General features: G+C 41.2%; 1 protein-coding gene across 1 annotated transcript; it reads right to left on the reverse strand.

Annotated features, from left to right (window-relative positions):
- Positions 1-79: 79 nt before the first annotated feature.
- On the reverse strand, positions 80-20,887 carry LOC117956760 (E3 ubiquitin-protein ligase RNF19A-like). The gene is made up of 10 exons (XM_034892008.1): positions 20,727-20,887; positions 11,604-12,454; positions 7,467-7,675; positions 7,166-7,310; positions 6,643-6,805; positions 6,000-6,114; positions 5,565-5,723; positions 2,828-3,047; positions 2,531-2,674; positions 80-2,042 (listed from the first exon to the last, which is right to left on the reverse strand). Exons 2-10 carry the CDS (start codon positions 12,200-12,202, stop codon positions 1,238-1,240), a joined length of 2,559 nt encoding a protein of 852 aa, XP_034747899.1. The 5' UTR covers positions 12,203-12,454; positions 20,727-20,887; the 3' UTR covers positions 80-1,237.
- Positions 20,888-22,807: the final 1,920 nt, after the last annotated feature.

The raw sequence follows: 22,807 nt of genomic DNA on the forward strand, positions 1-22,807 counted from the left end.
TCCAGCTTTAGACACAAACAAGCCCTATAAAATTACAAGAAATGCAACAGTTTCAAATTAAAAAATTGGGATTTGCTCATTTACGTTTACAAGGAATAACTTAAAATTCCCTTTCTTTAATATACCTTAAATAATACCATAATACACTAAAAAGTTGCAGTGAAGACTTGATTACATTTGCAAAGCTGCAACCACAAACAAAACTATTATTTCACCCGGGCAGACCGAGGCTTGTGAAGACAGCCGCTGTCTCAAATCCACAATGTTTGAAAAGGGCTACGTTTTGAATAGTAAACACTATTTTCCATCTGATCATACTAACAGGTTTGGACCCAACACTGGGCTTTAAAAACAACTTTCCCAAAATGGAAAATAAAAATAAGCATAAGACAAAAGAACACAAAAAACAGGAGTCACATTTTAAACAAAATCAACAATAATATTTTTTCTTATGGATGATTATGGAAAAATAAAATGTGCTACTGTACGGACTGGTCCCTCTCAGGTTCAACAATCCTGTGGTGTTTCTCATGCCGTTTTAAGAAGCCACCAAATGAACTGGTGGCACAGTGGTGGACCACAGTGATGACATATCCATCCCTTATTCAGCCAAACCAGATTATTGCGGATGTCACGAGGGAGGATATGTTCAGGCTTTAGGATAGCAGCTCAACTTTCTATTAGAAATAATATCAAACATTTTACTTGCTCTTCTAACCAGCTTTATTACGTCTGCTTTTCGTAAACATTAGGAAAAGGTTAAGATCTGCCTTAAACTTGGATTTAGAACATCATTCAGGAGTCAAGCTTCGCAGATCACCTGGATAACCGACATTACAACCTGTCCAAATACATTCAACTCCACCTACTATAGGCCTTGCTGCTCCAGATGGCGCTTCAACAAACGGCTGAAACCTCTGGTTCACACATCTTGCTTGCTCTGTCACTGAAAAACAGAACCCGCTGATCTGCCTTTACCATTTACTTAAGTCACAATTCTCACTCCAACTTAGACTCTGACCCTCTGTAACTTTATAGACTGACATTCACATAATATTCCTGCCTGGCTCTACAGCAAATCAAAATATAATTAGACTTGAACTTATAGCCTTAAACCTGACCAGATTCCCAAGATGATGGGGGGGGGGGGGTGTTACCTAAGAGTGAAATTAGGTGTTAAGGCTAACTGAGCTACTAGTGGTAGCATTGCCAACACGCAAAGAACATGTGAGTTCCTTTAAATATCAGTTTGTATACAGTGGCTCCTTGTTGGGCTTACAGGCTGCGCGGCAGTGTTTTTGCTGGTCTCTTTTATTTTGTCGTCCTTGTCTGGCTCTGTGTCTGTGATGGCGCCTCCCCTCTCCTCACTGATGTATAGAAACGCCCCGCTACTTCCCTCTTTTGGTGAAGCAGCTGGCGATGATGATAGCAGGTGGTGGGTGAAGGCAGCGTGGCTACTCAGAGGCAGATAATGCTCCAGGCGGTCATTCTCCACCTCAGGCATGGGTGTGATGGTGATGTCATTGGAGTTGTTGGAGGGATGATGAGGGTGGGGGTCCATTGGGCCGGAGCAGGGTGGATGAGCCGGTCTTGAGGTTTCAGGGTCGGAGCAGCTGAGCTCTGATGAGAAGTGGCTACAGTGTGAGTCGGCCACTGAGGGCAGGCTGCCGCTCAGAGATGGTGAATCAAACTCAGAGGAGTTGGTGCTGCGCTGCTCCAGGAGCTGAGCATCTATTTCTCCTTGTGTCTCGTTTATTTTTTTGTCTCCTTTGCTGCTGCTAGCGGTTTTCCAAAGCTTTCCTCTGCTCTTCTTGGCCCCTGAAGTGGAGGGTTCCTTTGACCAGGGGGACGAGGGACAGCAGTGGTTGTCGTGCTCCGCACAGCAGCAGGTGGCCGGGCATGAGCACATACCACCGCTAGCATCTTTAAGGCCAGCGGTGCTACTGCTACAGCTGGCTTCATCCAGGCTGCTGCTGGCGCTGCAGTGCCTCATCTTCTCCTGTTTGGATTCCAAGTCTGCCTGGATGTCCAGACTATTGTCTCTGCAAAATAACATTGCTCAAAATTAACTTTAAATCAGTAAAAGAACAAATCATTCAGTTTGACAACTTCTATTTTAAGCATGTATTATGCATATTCAGTTGCATATTTATTAAGAATCAACTGTTATTATTATTTTCTTTTTTTTGCTAAGATGATTTTTTGTGCATTTTTCCCTTTAGTGCCTTTATTTTTTAAAGGACAGCCGTGAAAGGGGAGAGCGAGGCAGCAAAGAGCCGCAGGTCAGAATATATATGGGTGCGCGCTCTACCGGGTGAGCTACCCAGGCGCTACCCAGGCACTGTTTTTATGTGCTACCAGCATCATTTTCTACGAAACCAGGAAGCATGCAGTACTATAAATGCTGATAAAAACACATCATGACTTTCTTTCAAACAATTTGACTAAAGGGCCACTGGCAAAAGGAGAAAAACTGTGCTGGTGTAACAAGTAAGCAAGTAAGCAAGTAAGATGAGAACCGACTACTAACCTTTCCAGAGGCATGTAGGCACTGAGGATGGAACCTGCCATGGCTTTTGTGCTTGCGTTGTCACTGATTGTCCCAAGACTTACAGTGGCTGACTCCCCGCTCAGACTGCAGCGCTCCTTCTGGACATCAGCCTGCACTTCCATTCTGAAAATAACAATTGAAACAAAACAGAAATATAATTTAGTAATAATTAATTATAATAGGCCTCGATGAGTCCCTGCATGTTTGCTTCATCCAGTGTAGAAAAACAAAATGGCCACGATTTATAGCAATGCAGAGATCATCCAGGTCTCTTACCTGTTGTAGCAGCTGCCAGAGAGGCTGCCTGTGATGCTGGTCCCAGCGAGGGCCGTGGTGCTGACATTGTCACTCATGTTGTCCCGCTGAGTGGAGCTCATGCCGCAGCGTTCCATGTGGCTCCCGCTGACACTGAGGCTCAGGCCCGTCAGGCCACCGACACTCGCTCCATCTCCGAGGCTGGGATTGTTGAGCCGAGTCTCTGCCACAGAGGTTGTGTCTGAGGAGAGAAGTGTCATTTTGTTAATCTAGAGAAGGTTTGGACAGACAAAGAAGAGCCATGATGGATGTGCGGCAAATAACTATTTGGCGTGGAAAAAAGAAAGAAATGGGTCAAAAGAAGGAGGGAAATACAGATTGAGCCAAAATGGAGAATTGGGGCAGGAACAGGCGATTGTTCTGTAAAGTACTTTTAGAGCCAAAAACTGCAGGTAGGGCAGCAAACGCTCCTGATGTGGTATACCGTGTGGTGGAGGACGGAACAAAACCGGAACACAGCTGCAACGCAGCATATACAGTGGGGAGTAACAAGTATTAAATACAGTGCCGATTTTGCAGGTTTTCCTACTTACAAAGCATGTAGAGGTCTGTAATTTGTATCATAGGTACACTTCAACTGTGAAAGACGGAATCTAAAACAAAAATCAAGAAAATCCCTTTGTGTGAGTTTGAAATAATTAATTTGCATTTTATTGCATGACATTAGTATTTGATCAAGTAAGAATCTTGCTCTGACCGGTTACTTTTTCTTTAAGAAGCCTTCCTGTTCTCCACTCATTACCTGTATTAACTGCATCTGTTTGAACTCGTTAGCTGTATAAAAGACACGTGTCCTCACACTCAAACAGACTCCAACCTCTCCACAATGGCCAAGACCAGAGAGCTGTGTAAGGACACCAGGGATAAAATGGTAGACCTGCACAAGGCTGGGATGGGCTACAGGACAATAGGCAAGCAGCTTGGTGAGAAGGCAACAACTGTTGGTGCAATTATTAGAAAATGGAAAAAGTTCAAGATGACGTCAATCTCCCTCGGTCTGGGGCTCCACGCAAGATCTCACCTCCTGGGGCATCAATGAGGAAGGTGAGGGATCAGCCCGGAACTACATGGCAGGACCTGGTCAATGACCTGAAGAGAACTGGGACCACAGTCTCAAAGAAAACCAAAATCCTGCAGCGCACGCAAGGTCCCTATGCTCAAGCCAGCGCATGTTCAGGCCCGTCTGAAGTTTGCCAACAACCATCTGGATGATCCAGAGGAGGAATGGGAGAAGGTCATGTTGTCTGATGAGACAAAAATAGATCTTTTTTTGGTCTAAACTCCACTCGCTGTGTTTGGGGGAAGAAGAAGGATTAGTACAACCCCAAGAACACCATCCCAACCGTGAAGCATGGAGGTGGAAACATCCTTCTTTGGGGATGCTTTTCTGCAAAGGGGACAGGACGACTGCACCATGTTGAGGGGAGGATGGACGGGGACATGTGTTGCGAGATCTTGGCCAACAACCTCTTTCCCTCAGTAAGAGCATTGAAGATGGGTTGTGGCTGGGGTTTCCAGCATTACAACAACCCAAAACACACAGCCAGGGCAACTAAGGAGTGGCTCCAAAAAAAGCATCTCAAGGTCCTGGAGTGGCCTAGGCAGTCTCCAGACTTAAACCCAATAGAAAATCTTTGGAGGGAGCTGAAAGTCTGTATTGCCCAGCAACAGCCACAAAACCTGAAGGATCTGGAGAAGGTCTGTATGGGGGAGTGGGCCAAAATCCCTTCTGCAGTGTGTGCAAACATGGTCAAGAACTACAGGAAACTTATGATCTCTGTTATTGCAAACAAAAGTTTCTATACCAAATATTAAGTTGTGCTTTTCTGATGTATTAAATACTCATGTCAAGCAATAAGATGCAAATTATTTAAAATGTATACAATGTGATTTTTTTTTTTGATTCCATCTCTCACAGTTAAAGTGTACCTATGATAAAAATGATAGACCGCTACATGCTTTGTAAATAGGAAAACGTGCAAAATCAGCAGTGTCTCAAATTCTCTCCACTGTATGCGCCCAGTGGAGAATTGGAGCTAGGTGTGAATAATTGTCATCATGTCTCACACCTGGTAAGGTCAAAGTCCTTGCTGTCATTTGGATTTATAATCATCATTTCCAGTGTTGACAGAAGCTGTGAGAGAAATACAATCAGTCTCTGAAAACACTTCCTGTGAAAGCTCAATCTCACACAGCTGTTAGTTTGACAGTGACAAACACACGATGACAGGAAAAAAACACTGACACTGCACCAGTCATTTCGCACCTTTGCACACCTCACTGTTTTGGCACTTCATGGGCTATGAATAATCCATAAATCCACACAAAGGCGCTAACAGATCTATGTGTACTACCAGCTACCACAGCTCCTTGTGTAGTTTAACAGACAGAAATGCAACAGGTTTATTGATATTGATTGATGAAAGGTGTTTGCAGGCTTTTAATCTGAGAATCTATGATCCATGGTTTGTTGAACTTCTTTAGCAGATGGCTTGATGGCTTTTTACAGATTTGTAATGTATGATTTATGTATTTTTATTTTTAAGTCTGTTTTTCACCAGATAAAAAAATATTGGGGACAATAAAAAGTTAAGTTGAAGATACATTTTGAATTGTACTTCAGCCTCTTTTGTATTCTGCATTTTCCTGGGAACATTTAGGAAGGGTTAAGGGTATTGCTGTCGTTAGAGATGCTGACCTGTGGCTGCTGCCCCGCTACCTATGTTGTCATTTTCGTCGTCGAACTCGATTCGCACCCCTTTGCCCTTGCCAGTAGACACTCCACAGCCGCCACTCCGGCACAGTGAGATTGGGACAACGCCGTAGACGTATGCCAGCATGATGGGGACGCCAATGCCTAAACAGCACATTGTAAACAGCGAAAGCTTTATTTGGGTGAAGTGGTAAACTGTAGATAAAGTGCATCAAATCACTTTTCAAACACTGTTAAATAAATTCCAGTATATCCACCTTTTCAGACAGTTCAAAGCCCACATTTTAGGCTACTTTCAAAACTAATTGATGCTTTTTTACAGATTTATACTAGTGACCCAACAAGTAAACCCTTTTAAATAATTCAAATGTTGTCATGAAACAGATGGGGAAGAAGAGAAGTTCAGCCCTTGTTTCTTACCGACAGTGACCGCTGCGACTACAGGGGACACGATCACAGACAGCGTCACACCACCAGCTATTACCAAGTTCCTCTTGTGTTTAGAGATGTCCTTGCCCTCGTAGCGATTATGGATCTGAGGAGGAAAATTATTGTTCACTGTTTTTTACAAATTATGTTATGGGCGTTTTTTAGGCCTTTATTCGACAGGACAGCTGGAAACATGAAAAGGGAGAGAGGGGGAATAACGTGCAGCAAAGGGCCGCAGGTTGGAGTCAAACCGGGCCTGCTGCGTCAAGGAGTAAACCTCTATATATGTTCGCCTGCTTTATTAACTGAGCTATCCGGGCACCCACAATCATTGTTAATTAACTTTGAATTATTTCACATTACCGGCAACTGTGACTTGGAAGTCATACAAGGCTGCAAATGCTTAAGCAAAATTAACTGGAGGGATTCTTAAACAATGAATGAGGGGTTGTGCAGAATGAAGTAACTAACTAGATTTTCTCACGCATGCTTAAAAAAGATACAAACAGTATACTGTATTTAGATAATATGTGTATTAAATTTCACATTGTAGTTCTATGTGACATAGTTCAACTGTTGGTTTTAACCACTATTGTTGCATAACATTCCTCAGCTGTCTGGTGTTAGCTCTCACCTTCCTGCCCACATAAACTGGGATGCCAATGATCATCGCAGGGATGGCAATGCCGGCAATGAGGGCGATGCCCACGGGTGCGCCCACCAACGTGCCAAGCTGCCACAGGATCTTCTTCTTTCTGCTCCAGGGCTTCTTCCCCCAGAAGGTGCAGCCTGATGGACTGAGAGGATTTAAGGAAGCGAGAGAATGGGTTGGCAGGGCAAACGGAGAGAGAGAGAGAGAGAGAGAGAGAGAGAGAGAGAGAGAATCATGTTTACCATAACTACTAAGACTAGGGCTGAAACATAAGTAAAGTGATAAGCACTGATGTAAATGAATAATAAAAAAAAGAGAGATAGTCAGGAAAAACCTTGTCAAAAACTAAATAAAAATGAAAACAACTAAACAACTTAAACTCTGGAAACAGTTTGTTATTGGACCATAAGTTAACTTTCGAGGTCAAGAATGAACTTTTACACTCAAACTAATCTGAAATTTGATGCTACACTGTTGGTTGTAAAATGAAGGCAAAATGGTTCACCTTAAATAGTGCAGGTCAGAGATCTCCTTCATGCACAGCCAGCAAAACTCACAGCCGCAGACGGCACAGGTCATGTGATTACAGCTCCCATCATTCATCTTGATGATGTAGGCAGCACAACGAGGGCAGGGCTTGATGTCATCACCTGGTAGGGGTTGATTAAGGGGAAGCGAGTGTGGGCGGAAATTTGGAAACAGTATTTTTAGTGCATATTGTGCACTGTGGCTTAAAAAGATGATGGGTGTGCTGAAGGCACAGATGTGCTTGGGAATTCCAGTGCGGGTGTTTATTTGTATATTACCTGCTGCTCCACTCTCTTGGCTGTAGCTGAGTGAGGAGGACCTGAAACTTCTCAACCGGAGGCTTTGGGCCCTTTGTTGCCGTGCAGAGTCACATGTCTGGTTGGGATGCCACAGCTGTTTGCAGTGATAGCAGAACTCTGTCCCACAGCCCTCACGCCCACAGGTGATCTTTGGGCAACTGGCACAGCCAAACGCAATGACTGCGTAACTGAGAGAAAAAAAATTTAGCCGACATGGTGGTTAGTATTTGCTGGCAGGAGAGCAATGTAGTAGTTTAGCACAACACTAGGGGTCAGCAGGGCTAAAATGATCAGTGTAGGGGAATGAACTAGAGTGGGTTAAGCCAGGGAGTCCTTTTTCCCGTGTGTTTAAATATAAAAATCCAATAAACCTTTGCAGCATATGCTACACTACTGCTATTTACATCCTTTTTTTATTTTCATAAGATCATTTTTGGGGCATTTCCACCTTTAATGGAGAGGACAGCTAGGTGAGAAGGGGGAGAGAGAGAGGGGAAAGACATGCAGGTAATCTTCACAGGTCAGAGTCGAAACCTGGACCTCTGCGTTGAGGCATAAACCTCTATGTATTTGTGCGCCTGCTCTACCAACTGAGCCAACCCGGCCACTGCTGCACCATCTTAAGGAGTCCTACACCTTGGGACGCATAAAAATTAGCTGAATTTTTCCATGATGATTTACCCGACTGAGCTCTGTTACAATAAAAACATGCTCGCATAATTAGTTCTGCATGATTGCATGTCACCATAGTATCTCTCATCAATCATAACAGTGCTCTATTTATGAGCTATTATTAAAAAGTACACAACATGACTGGGGCTAAGTCCCACAACTGTTATGTTATAGACATAGAAATGTAATTCAACTTGACAAACTGGCACTATTAAAAAAAGCAGCTGCAGTCATTTATAACCCAACACTATTACAGCCGCAATTAAATGGTTTTATTATTTGTGAAAATAATAAAATGAAAGTTAGAAACCGTGTCCTTGTTTGCTGACTGACAAACTCGTAGTGTCCCTCTGGTACGGATATGATAAGACATTAATAATGATTTTGTTGAAAGGAAACACCTTAGATACTGTAAACAGGAGCACAGAGCACCTGCCCTATTAATAAAGTAAGTATATTTGGTATGTGTGCATGACGACCTCATTTAACCCTGAGATTGGTGCAGCTTTTCAGCATCCCACAGCAGGGTTATCATGGGAACATTAGCAACATGCTATAAGGAAAAACAAACACTCTGGCTAACGTATTAAACTGGACTTTACTGGTTATCACTGTGTGCAAAAGCATGAAGGTCCAGTGTAAATGAAAGAGTCTTCCCCCCCCCCCATTAAGATAATCTGTTCATTGTTTATTTTTTCAAAATATGATGCCAGACATTTGATGGTGCTTCTCAAATGTTAGAAATGTGCTGCTTTTCCTGCATTATAGTAAACTGAATATATTTGGGCTTTAGCCTGTGTTACAAAACAGGTCATCTTGGGCACTGACATTTTTGATGACCATTTTTTCAGTTTTTTAAATGTTTTATAGACCAAATGATTCCTCAAGAAAAGAATTGGGAGAATAATTAAAACCCATTGCAACCCTACTTGAGCAAACATTACAAACAAGAAGTGCTCAATCTGTTTCTCATGTGGTGAGATCCAAGAACCTTGAGGTTGTCTGTAAAATGGAAAAAAAGTGATGAAATGGACAGGAAAAAAGAAAGAAACTTTTGTCAATCTAACTTAGCAGGTTGATTTGAATGATTACAAAGTTAAAAATGAGTCACAGATACTGCAGAATTGCCATAATATTCTAAATATTTTGTAGTGGTTTTCAGGGCTGTTGTGTTGAATGAAGGTCACAAAAACAGAAAAAACTGATACAGATAACTAACATCACAGCATTATTTTACAATGTTTTTTTCAAATCTTTCCAACAAACTGACACAATGTGGAATAATGTGTGAGGGCACCGTATACCTACAGAGCATTCAGTCTAGACAGTTTTCAAACAGTCTCCACTAACACCTCAGTGAGGCAAACTGATGGCAAACGGCATATAAGTCTTAAACTGGATGGGAGAATTTCCAAAAAGACCTTTGCGTGTGCACTGAACTTTCTATGACACCACTGTAAAGTCAAGACTCTGCCAAAGTCTGCAAAAAGATAAATGATTTATCTCTCTAAATAAAATAGTCGCACAGAAAGGATTCTTACATTTGTAAACTGATGAGCTGACAAACGCAGCCCAATAACTTGTGAGAGTAATAATACAACATTTAAGAGCGCAGCATTAACCGGTGGAAAGTGTGACAGTGAGCCAGAGTTGAACTGATTAGATGACGCGAGCAAGAAGACCTGAAACAAGCTCATGAAAGAGCCATTATTCTAACAGACAGGGTCAGCAGTGTTGATGCAACAAAGCAGAGAGAGAGAGAGACAGAGAGAGACAGAGAGAGAGAGAGAGAGAGAGAGAGAGAGAGAGACAGAGAGAGAGAGAGACAGAGAGAGACAGAGACAGAGCGAGAGAGACAGAGAGACAGAGAGAGAGGGGGGATAATCGGCAATCCCTCAAAATAAAGGGGGTTAGTAACTGCTCCAAAACTCTATGATGCACTATATATTAATAGTTTAGAGAACCTTAGTGCCAACATTGGCACAATAAAAAAAGACTGACACAAATGCAGATGAGCAGTTACAATGATGCTGTGTGCATGGTGGTCGTTGTGGCCTACAGGTGCAGTAAACAACAGGTAAAGCGGGATGACCCAGTGAGCCACAGAGCATAATGTCAGCTTCAGTTCAGGCCCCTGTGAGCAAACTGTTGAATACCTAACAGCTCCAAACATACCCTGACCCGACCCTCACCTACACCGTCACCTCCTTGTCAAAGAGGAAACCAGAACGACAATGTATGCACCACTTACAAGAACATCTTTTTGTGGCTAAAGGAGTGGATTGAGGTTTGCCAATTTCCATCTGATTAGCAGTGAATTATTTTACATAACTAAATACTCAAATTCAATATCTGCAAGTTTATTTTATAAAATATATTTAAACTGTTTTTTCACCCTTTTTTTTCCAACCTTATCTTCTTCATTGTTTTATTTTGTGCTACTTTAAAGCTCTTACTTACTACCCTTGGTAACATTGTTCAGAAATGGCTTTACAGTAAATAAAACATGAAGGTATGATGACAATGATTATTATTATTAACAACAAGCAATGAGTTCCAGCCCCATCTTTTTTGGCTGACTCATGGGGCTGACAGAACAAACAGGTCTATAACTGCTATGAGTTATTTATAACTCTGACATCAATGTGTGAACTTCAAAAGGCCAGATTGAAGCCTTGAATTTTCCTTAATGTAGCTCCTTAATATGTTATTTTGGGACTTGTGTCATTTTTTCAGAAGTATGAAACATCAAGCACAACGCAGTTGACCAAAAGAGATTTTAAACTATTTAAGAAAAGTTGTAGCCTGAGATGGGAAAAAGTCTCACATGCTCGATATTTTTATGGTTAACTGGCTTTGTTAAGAAACAATAAAGAAAACACGCACATCCCTAGTGCCCACTGGGATAGGTGCTGGATCAAAGTGGAAAAACACAAATAGATCAACACACCACACCACAATAGCTTGTGTTAGAAGGATGTCAATGTCATAAGTAGTGACGTTTCAAGGTCCTAACGGGAGCTATTTAGTATGAGGATCTAAATGTGTTTTTCTATCATGCTGTGTTGCCATTAATGTTAGGTGGACAACACTTTATTAATCCCTTGTTCTGATTAATTTAAAGAAATGACAATGAACCAGTGCCTGGTTTCCTCCCATCCCGGAATGCTGTGTGGACTAGCCAGACCCTTTTCCACAGCGCTGTGGAGGAAGGTTTGGCAAAGCAAGACTAAGTTACACCTGTCTGCAAAATCTTTGTAATTTCTCTGAGAGTTTTTAATTTTTAAATCGTCACGTCACCCTCTCTGACTTAAATACTTCAAAACAAATCAAAAGGGGTCTCACCTCCATTCAGCTGGTGAGTTATATTTTATGTAAAGAGCAGGTTATCCCAATATTGTAATTTTTGAGTAGCCCCTATTACCCCTCAGCTCTTATTCTTACCCACAGTCGGGGGCCGGGCACCAGCGGCAGTCAGGTTCGGCCACTAGCCACCTCCTCAGCATGAACTCCTCGTACTTCTCCATGAGTGCTCGGTTCCCCAGGATCATCTGGATGTCGTGGGGATTAAGGCGCTCTGAGCACTCGGGGCAGCAGATATTGACACGAGACTCTGAGATCTCAATGCGCAGGTACTGTCGCAGGCAGTCTGCACAGGACCGGTGGGGACAGGTCATGATGTCTGGGAAGCGCTCGCGTGCATGGCGCAGTAGGCAGAGTGGGCACTCCAGCAGCTCTGAAGGATCTGACACTGATGAGGTCGATGCTACAGTCAGTGCAGTTTGGGAAGAAGTTTTATCATGGACAGGCTCGGACTGGACGCTTTCTGTGCTGACAATGCCTTCCGCTCCAGCCTGCAGAGGCCTGGACTTGCGCTTGGGGTCGCGGTCAGGCCGGCGTCGCCGACTGAACAATGAGTGGAGGGACAGACGGCGTTTTTTGGGGGTCTTTCTAACTGAAGGGAGGCTAACAGATGAGGCAGCAGAGTGAAGGTCTCGTTCTGAGCCTGTGCTGCCATGATGCTGCTGCTGCAGGCTGCTCATTGCGTTAGAAAAGGCGCCGCTGGTGGTGGAACCAAAAATCACCGCATCAGGAGAGGAAATGAAGAACTGGGTGAGCGGGAGAGACAGAGTGGGGTTGAGAGGAAAGGATGGTCAGGGGAGGGGCCTGGGCTACTGTTAGCTAAGTCATAGTGGCTGGAAGCTGGTATAGGAGGTCTGGAAGTCTGTAGTGTGGTCTGTCACTGATTTAAATCACAGTGATGAGAAGTAGATGTTCAAATGTAGGACACCAACCTGACAGACAGAAGAAAAAACAAAATCAGGTACAGAGCCAAAACATTTCAAGGATTCAGGATGCATAACAACCAATCACCTGGATAAATCTAAGACAACAATAGATCATTAAGAGTTTTTTGGAAGGCTTTAAGCCTGTTTTTCCCCAGGCGCATCTCTGTGTACGTGTGTTTGTGCATGTGAGACTGTTATCATAAATTGTCTGCAGGCTTTCCCTGGAGGGTGGATATAAGTCATGTTTAGGCAAAACAAGCAAAATCCTGTTTTTTATCCATCACAGAACTCAACAGTGGCCACACCTTGCATCAAATGCTTTACATGCTCTTTTTTACACAATATGAACAAAGCACAACTCATCATATTTCAGAGCAATGCTCAAGTGCACTTGTAGTGGCTGTGGTTAGCTGTTTAAACGTAGTGCTACATAGAACCAAACAAGTAGTAGTAGTACAAATGGTAGTGACTTTCAAATAATGAGAAGCAAAGCTCATGCTGAAATAATCCAACAGCATTTGCCGAGGTGGTGGTGCTATGCCGGCGTCCATGGAGTCCACCGATCCAGATAATGAAATAATTCTGCATTAAAAACAAGCACTGAAATGCATCTTGCACGCCAACGCCTCTAAAATTAAGTGTGAATGCAGTGCACCCAAAAAACGCACCGACTCAGGCCACATTTGAAAGGTGCTCTGGGATGTGTGCCCAACATCCAACCTGTGCTGTGTAGTGTAAATGTAAATTAAATTTAAGGCTCTATTAGTAGATTATTATATGTCAAACAACTCAGAGGTTTTTAAAGCTGTTGTATTAGATTGCTACTTCGGCCCACTTTTCCAACTGAATATGTTTTCTGTTTAGTAGCAGTCGGTTTCCCACAGAAAAATGTAAAATGGAAAGCAGAATCAGAAGGAGTCACTTGCTGTTTATTAATAAGGCTCTTTGATGTCGCAGCAAACCGGCAATTCATCTCAATAGGCGATCGATTCCAAGCCTTGGTGCAGAATTACATCCACTAGAGCCAGTCCCACAATGAGCTTTCCTTAGTATGGGCCATTTCTGTACCTGTAGCTTTTGAGGAAAGAGGGGGGGGGGCAAGCTGCGGGGTGTTGCCTTGACCAACTGCCACTTTGCTCGTTTGAAAGCCATAATATCTCGCCAAATTCACTGGGCGGGCAAAGCAGAGAAAGGGGAGGTAACCAAGATTCCAGATCGGCCCATCTGAGCTTTCATTTTCTTAAAGGCAGAGAAGGATACCCAGTGCTCGGTTTTCACCTGTCCCCATTTCTAGCCACTGGGGGACCAAAGGCAGGCTGGGGGAACTCATATTAATGTTAAAAAACATCATAAAGTGAAACCTTCATGCCATAGGACCGTTAAGTATAAACCATAATTGCATGTCATTAAGCCACTAGCACTGCAGCCAAGTTGTAAAGAATAATGTGTTTTAATTGCTCTTTCTGAAAGTTTAAGAGTGACATTTAAAAACCCAAAGCCTGCAAATGGCATCTAAAATCGAAGCAACAAAAACCCCAGTGGGTAAAGTGCCATTAGATGATGTGAGGTGACGTGAGACAAAACATCAGGCAGTTTGTTGGTGCTACTTCCTTGAGGCTCTATGTGGGTATTCTCTCCAAATAAAGACACAATGATGGCCCTCAAAGACAGACTGTGCTGACATTTGGAGACAAAGCACTATGCTGCAGCATGTAGAACTTTTTGTTATAACAGGCGCTTTGTAGAATTATCTTTTAATAGCCACTACCGAAAGCATTTAAGCAGGAAATTTCCAGAGTCACCCTTAGCATCCTAGCATCAAACTGTCAGGGACCAACAAAATGCTTTTCTGACCTTATAGCTCAACTTAATAACTTCCACCGTGAGGCCTGTCTGGTACTGGCTAAAGTGATGTCATAACACGACTATACCACATCATAAAGCTTGGTAATAGATTGGGTCAACTAGCCAAGTCATGTGAGCAAGTGGAAATCTTAACGAGACAGAGGGGCAAATTCAAGCAACCATGCAAGTCAATGTGAAATTACACTCCCAAGGCGTAATTAAATGGAAAAAGCCTGCATCGGCACCGTACGGACAGTGAGGGGGATTTTCCGACTGCGGTCAGTGTGTGCGTTTGCGTTTGTGCATGCAAATGCATGTATTCAAGTACTGTGGCTCAAAGGCAATCACATGCAACCGCGGCTCACACACACACACACACCGGGATGGTGTCCCAGTTCCTGAGACAACCCCAGGGCAGGAAGCCTACTGCGGCAGAATAAAAGGTTTCAACCCTCTGTCAACTCTCAAAAGAAGTCGCTGAGTGTGAATCAGCTGATGCTTCACCATGATTGCCATTGTAGTATGTTTTAAATCTGTGGTTCTCTACTGAAGAGACGAGTCAATGCTCCCAAAATTCTTTGGGAGTCGCACTGTAATTTACGTGTTGAGGTGGACTGGGAAAGAACAGTAACAAAATGAGTCACTTGGGGCTGCAGTGGTAAAGGTTTTAACAAGGATAGACCTCCAGACCACAAGGCAACAACATGTTTGCTCTTGCATTTCAATAAACTAAATAAAACCAGGTTTCTGTTGCCCATCATTTTGCAAAGAGACAATTAGATGCATAACCAATTTGCAATGGAACATGTAATGTTAGAGGTCTGTGACTGCACACGGCGAACACTGATTAAGTTAATAAGCTATAAACACAAGATTATTCTCTCCCAAAGAAATATACTTCCCTGAATATTCTTATTTTTGCACAGCGTTTCCATAGTAAACAGAAGAGCAATCGCTTTTAAAAATTTATTTTTATGGAACGATAGAATAACAAAAATGTCAGTCCATACCAGTGAGATGCGTCTCCCAGAGTCTAAGTAAAAGGTTAAGGGTTTTACACACCCAGATACATCGTCAGGATGATGTAGTTTAAACAGTGTAAAAAATGATTATTTGGTCCAATATCAGCATAGTTAGTAAAACCTGCTAACAATGTATCAGCCACTGTGAAGCATTCATAAACCTATAACATGCACCCTTTATTTGACATTATTTTTGTGCTGGATTAAATTCTCATCTTTAACAACTGTCACTCCCTTCATGATTAACCTATATCACAACTAATGTGTTCCACGCCTCTGGAAACCATAAAAAGTCCTGTAGTCCTGTAGTTTAAACAGACACAACCGTCACCCGGCTCTGGCATTTCCTGTGCACTGAATTGGACTTTGCGTCTTTTCTATCCCACTTCACATACTTCTGACAAAGCTGTAGTTGAACTACCTCTAGTTTATGGCATTCCTGACGAAACCCCAATTACTGGAGCCGCACATTATCTGACATACCACCCAAACTGTATTCTTGATTTGAATTCTCGGTTGACAATGTTGATTTAAAATGGTGTGTAAATGAGCTTGGTTTTAGGTCATCAGGAGTGTATAAAGTAGGAATCCCTGCTGTGTTTCTCAATGCCGAAGACCAAATTTAGGGATAAATGATGTAAGCTTTTGGGAATTTTGTGATTTTGGCTGCCTATGTCTATCTTCAAACAAATCCCACATTCAATTATCGGCTTCCTACAATGGCAACGAGAGGCTTAAAGCGTTCTTCTGCAAAGTGATCATCACGTACGCTAATTTCCGGTAGCATTCCAGCCGGAGCAAAGACTTCCTGATCATAACAATGCATTCAGTTATTACGGCTTGAGACAGAGTAACAAGCCAGAGACTGGACGGCAAATTCTGTAGAAAAGCTACTTTTTCTCTTCTTTTTACATAACTTTACACTGAGAGAAAATATTTCAGCTTTTTTGGAACTGCTGTCTACTGAACAAGACATCCCTCTGAAGCAAATGGATTTTTGTTTTATTGATGACTGCCCAGCATTCATCAGGTGTAGGCCAACTTTCTGTCAGCTGGACATCGAAACAACCCTGCAGCGTAATGAATCTCTATTTAGCCCATTATCTGCCAGCCAAAGTATAATAATAATGCCTGATGTTCAACAGAGAGTACAGGAGAAACTGGAGCAAATGCCCCTGAGGCTGCTTTCAGCATTATTTAGTAAACAGTCTGGTTTCCAGAACGGGCAAAGTACTGTTCCATTGTAACTGGTACATTATAATGAGGCAGTAAAACTAAAAATGCAGCTGGAGATGCGATGATTGGGTAAACATCGCTAAAAGAAAAAAAATGTATCATTTCAAAAAGCAATTTAAACGTGACGTATTATTTTTCCATTTCTCCATTCAGCACCACGGAGACGACAAAAAAGATGGCTTGTGTTTGCCCCGGATACTCAAGGAGAGCTACCATTTGCCTACTGCATTCAGGGACATCTATTCCGCCCAGTGGGGTTCTGACATGGAAAATAAAGGAGAAGAGCATGAATGAGTTTTAGAAGTCTTAAGTTTGCTGCCCATTCAACGATGGCTTGATTTCTTAGCAACGCATTTCCTGCACTTCTCTTTACACGTCTTTCTTCCAGGACCACATTAGCAAGAAGTAATGTACACGAATTGGTGTGTAAAATCTTGGTAAGACTTTTCAATTATAAAATTACTCAAATAGTCTTTTTATACCTGTCAGTGCACACGTGTTCGAAGCGAATTCCTCCAGCCAAAAGAAAAATCAAGATATGTGTCCATGTTTGTAGATAGGAAACATTATTACAAAAAGGTTCACTGCCCATGGGTCTTGTGTGTCACTCTGTCATAGGCTGCTGTCTTTAAGTGTCCCACTCACAGCAAGGACTGAACGGTGAGAATCACTGGATTATACAAATATGTCCAAAAAATAAATTGTTTTGATAGGCTAAATACAGCAAACTTAAGAATGAATACCAAACAGCATTTCTACTGGTATATGCAGGTATTTTCCCCCTGTTTAGGTCAGTAAACCTGAGATTAGTTCAGACTGGAGAATTGTTACCCTAGATTATTATTTATTCATTTATTTTACAAATTCGTAGTAGGGGTGATGCTGAAAGCCCTTGTGTCAAGAAGTGACAAGAACAAAAGAGAAGCTTCATTATCTAGTTATTTATCTGTTGAGTCCCTATCTATACATATTACCGCCAAAGATGCAGATAGAAACAACCTAACTTAAACCTTATGGACTACAACTTTCAAAATAACCTTTCATGTTATACTGTATATATGTGTGTAAAACTCAGAACAATACATATTTGAAAATGTACCGTCTGTCTAGGGCTGCAACTAATGATTTTTTTTTATTGTTGATTATTTTCTCAATTAATCAATTAGTTGTTTGATCTACAAAATGTCAGGAAATAGGGAACATTTTTGATCATTGTTTACAAAAGGCCCAACATGACGTCTTCAAATGTCTTGTTGTTTTCCACAACTCAAAGAGGTTCCGTTTACTGTCATAGGGGCGTGAAGAAACTAGAAAATATTCACAATTAAGAAGCTGGCATAAGAGTCATCATTTTAACTGATTATCAAAATAGTTGACAGTTAATTTAATAATGTCCCACTAATCAATTTCTTGATCTTTGAAACTCTATGTCGGCCATTTAAATTCAAAACATGTCATATACAGTGAGGAAAATAAGTATTTGAACACCCTGCTATTTTGCAAGTTCTCCCACTTAGAAATCATGGAGGGGTCCGAAATTGTCATCCTAGATACATGTCCACTATGAGACATGATCTAAAAAAAAATATCCAGAAATCCCAATGTATGATTTTTTGACTATTTATTTGTATGATTACAGCTGCAAATAAGTATTTGAACACCTGTCTATGAGCTACAATTCTGACCCTCAAAGACACGTTAGTCTGCCTTCAAAATGTCCACCTCCACTCCCTTTATTATCCTAAATCAGATGCACCTGTTTGAAGTCGTTAGCTGCATAAAGACACCTGTCCACCCCATAAAATCGGTAAGAATCCAACTGCTAACATGGCCAAGACCAAAGAGCTGTCCAAAGACACTAGTGACAAAATTGTACAACTCCACAAGGCTGGAAAGGGCTACGGGGAAATTGCCAAGCAGCTTGGTGAAAGAAGGTCCACTGTTGGAGCAATCATTAGAAAATGGAGGAAGCTAAACATGACTGTCAATCTCCCTCGGGCTGGGGCTCAATGCAAGATCTCAGCTCGTGGGGTCTCAAAGATCCCAAGAAAGGTGAGAAATCATCCGAGAACTACACAGGAGGAGATGGTCAATCCCTGAAAAGAGCTGAGACCACCGTTTCCAAGGTTACTGTAATACACGAAGACGTCATGGTTTGAAATCATGCATGGCACGGAAGGTTCCACTGCTTAAACCAGCACATGTCAAGGCCCTTCTTAAGTTTGCCAATGACCATGTGGATGATCCAAATGGATGACGGAGGAGGGGCTCTGGAAGAAGCAGATCAAGGTTCTGGCGTGTCCTAGCCAGTCTCCAGACCTAAACCCAATAGAGAATCTTTGGAGAGAGCTCAAACTCCGTGTTTCTCAGCGAGAGCCCAGAAACCTGACTGATCTAGAGAAGATCTGTGTGGAGGAGTGGGCCAAAATCCCTTCTGCAGTGTGTGCAAACCTGGTGAAAAACTACAGGAAACGTTCGACCTCTGGAATTGCAAACAAAGGCTACTGTACCAAATATTAACACTGATTTTCTCAGGTGCTCAAATACTTATTTGCAGCTTTATCAAAAACAAATAATGATTTTCTTTTATAGAATATGTCTCTCAAAGTGGACATGCACCTACGGTGACAATTTCAGACGCCTCCATGATTTCTAAGTGGGAGAACTTGCAAAACCGCAGGGTGTTTAAATACTTATTTTCCTTACAGTATTTGTGGTATGAAATGCCAAGACCGTAGCTGAATCATGGCATTACATGAGTTTAAGGTCATGTAATTTTTAACAAACACATGGGTCCCAGTGTAACCAAACTTAGAAGTATTAACAGTTGAATTCATTATGCATTAAGCAACTAAAATTTACGTTAAACAGTAACAGACCATTAGGAAAATGCAAAGCACTTTATTACTCACTGAAGGAAAGCTTCCAGTAAGGATGGCTTAGATTAATTTAGCAGACATGCTATAAAAGTCCCACATTAAATTGACAAGGACTGTGCCTGGTAATTTACATGTTATCTAGTCAGTAAAACGTTGTTGACTCTGCTATAACAGTGACAACAGAAAAACACTGAAGGAAATAATTACCATTAACAAGACAAAAATAAAAATAAACAATATAAAGAACAGATTTATTCATTTTATTATATTGTAAATTATTTTATTCCATTGGGCACTTTTTATCTAGAAGTTAACATTACTTTTTGTTTTGAAGTTTTAGTGATTTTTCGACTGCACTCTCTCAGTCTAAGAGATCATAAAAAATATAATTTTTTATAGCCTTATGGTTGTGTTTTGTATATTTGTCATGATGCCTATACATTGCAAATTACACTTACAAAAACTGAGCTTTTTACACAAATACCACTACTATGTGAACCAAGAGTAATTAACTGCCCCAAAAAAGGGAACCAAAAATGATGCACTGGTATTGGGTCGCTTATAAGTGCATATTACATAACCTTTAAAATAAATCATAATTCTAACATTGTGAAGCATGCCTTTAATTTAACTACAATAACCAAGCATCTGCTCTAACATTGCATTTAGTAAAAAATTTGAATAAGCTATGAATGAAACATAAATGTAGAGTCAACATTATTGGAGTTGCCTGGACCTGTTTCAGTGATTTATAGGGAATTCTGAAAACAAATAATATGGAAGATACGGTCATGCAAAACACCAACCCACGTAACGTTAGTTTTAATAAATGATGTTAATTAAATAGCGGCAACGTTAAATTAACTAAAAAAACAAAAAAGGCACCGTATGTATCACCTGACGCTCGTCACAGAAATAACTTAATTCTGTTTACACTTCCACCAGGTTATCCAGCGTAGCCTACTAGCTAACGAAATCAGATTTGGCTAGCAGGATGGCTAGTTCCTAACTTTAATCGCCCAAAAAGTTACTGACTAGCTGTGCTGTTTACTAACTTCGTGGACAGTTGAATGGACCGTATGGTTGATCTAAGTAAGCAACCTTAACGTTCATAAAACTTTATCTGCCAGCAGAGGCTTTCCGCCGACGTATAGTTTAACAAGGAGAATTCACAAGCTAACAAAGCTAAAAACTGCTAGCTGCTCGATAGCTTCGAGGAGGAAGTTGTGATCTGTGTGATCTTAACTAAAACTTAAGCTAGGTCTGCCTGTAAATAATATTCTTACACACGCTCACCGTTAAATGTCCACCTGGTCTCCTTTTATTTCACAACAGAAGTGTACACCGTTGTCTCCATCTCTCAGTTAACGGTAACGTTAACGTTATATTTCTTGCAGAAAACTTGTTCGCAGCACGTCCAACGAGGTACATTCCCCGACTGAGTCTGACTTTTTCCGTCAAGTCAGTGAACAAAACAGCTACAACGAACATTCCTACTTCCGGTCAGATTTTTTTCCACATTTCACAATAAAATACAACCACATTCATTACTTTCGTATAAAAAAATTTCAGAATCAGCTTTATTTTTTCCAGATATGAGGACAAGGATTTTGCTTTTGATCATCATTGCTCACAATAAGCTTAAATATACAAAAGAAACAATACATACACACTATAAACAGTAACGATATAGAAAGGTGGAGACAATAGTGCAATGTTGAGTGCAAAGTATGCAGGAGTAATTTATAATTATGATAGTTATTATTATTATTATTATTTTAATTATGAAGTATAGTGCAAAGGGTGGTAGAATAAATAGTATTATGTTATTATATAAATATTATATTACAATATGAACAGTACTAACCGTATGACCAGCTCTAAAATAGAGAATGAGAATGATGAATGACGAATAAATAATAAGTGGAACCAGTAAACAAGTGCTGATTAGAGACAGTGTTGCTGGATTATTTTACAGGAATTGAACCTGGCACTATGAGTAAGAAGTCATCTGCTATTTGTTAATAACATTGCAAAAAGTAACTCTTTAAAATGTAGTTAAATAAAAGTGAAAGGTAATAATACTTACAAACTTCTAAATCTTCTTAAAGGCATGTGTGAAATAAGACACTCCACTGTCATTCTGTAAAATCTAAAACTTTCGATTTCCCCCAAGATTTGTCTGTTCTTATTTGTAGGCTACATTTTTCAATCGGAACATCTTTTCCTGATGGCAGCTGTTAACTTGACACGTTGCACTTACCAGTCTGTGTTACCTAGCAGTGGAAATGCTGCCATCCGCTGACCATTGTAGAGTATTTTTGCCATACACCCATCATCTATTCTGCATGTTCCTACCATCACGTAGGGACATTAGTACATTCTCACACACTATTTGTTTTTGTCACTTAGGAGGAACATTGCAAATGCGAGATTTACTCCCTATAGAGATTTATCCCAGCTTCATCTAGAAACATTGTACTTTTATCCCAAATTTTAACTTATCCCTGACTATAACTTGAACAATTAGGCAAGTATTAACCATAACATCTAATGGTTTAACTGGTAGGAAGCAGCCTTATTTTGTATTATTTTGTTTTTCAAGAAGCCGCTTTATTGTGAGCATAGAGCGTAGGCGTGTTCCCAACTTGATTGAGCATTCCCCCCCACCCCCAATACAAACACAGTCTGTGCTTTCTGCTCTCTCAGTCTCTCATTGCTCACCCACAGACTCCTTCATACTTTAAGAAAACACACAAAGTAAAACTTCCTCCTTTAGTTTATGATGCTTGTGTGTCTTTAAACATATGTCAGAGTGCCTCGAGGCTTGATATTTGTCAGTATGCTAGTTTGAAAGAGACCATTATGTTCATCTCGTGTTTTTCTATCTTGTGTGGCCATGTGTAGCCTAATCAGTTCTCACAGAATACTCTATCTGATGATGACGCCGACCGTTCTTAATTCCCCCTCAGAGACTTTGACATTTAGTGGAAACAGTGTTCCCAACAGTTTGACAACATTGCAAAAACAAAGGTTATGTAAGCTATTTTGATAATTGTAACTATTCTTATAGCTCACATGATGTAGGCTGTATTGTGTGTCACATGTAAGTTGCCATCTTTACGGCTAGATGGCCTGCATTACTTGTCATTTAGCATATCACGTTTCTTTAGTTTTGGTGGGTTTTCAACATGCCCATTCAAAGTGTATGTGAGTGTGTGTTTGTGTGTGTGTGTGTGTGTGTGTGTGTGTGTGTGTGTGTTGGGGGGGATTATCACATCAGGTGTCTTAATGTTGCAGACACGTTAAAACAGGCCCCGATCCACATCAATGGGATTGCTGTGGAGATTGTAAAACACACAAAGTTCCTGGGGGGG

Source organism: Etheostoma cragini, chromosome 14 (genome assembly GCF_013103735.1).
Source record: "Etheostoma cragini isolate CJK2018 chromosome 14, CSU_Ecrag_1.0, whole genome shotgun sequence".
Taxonomy (NCBI): Eukaryota; Metazoa; Chordata; class Actinopteri; order Perciformes; family Percidae; genus Etheostoma; species Etheostoma cragini.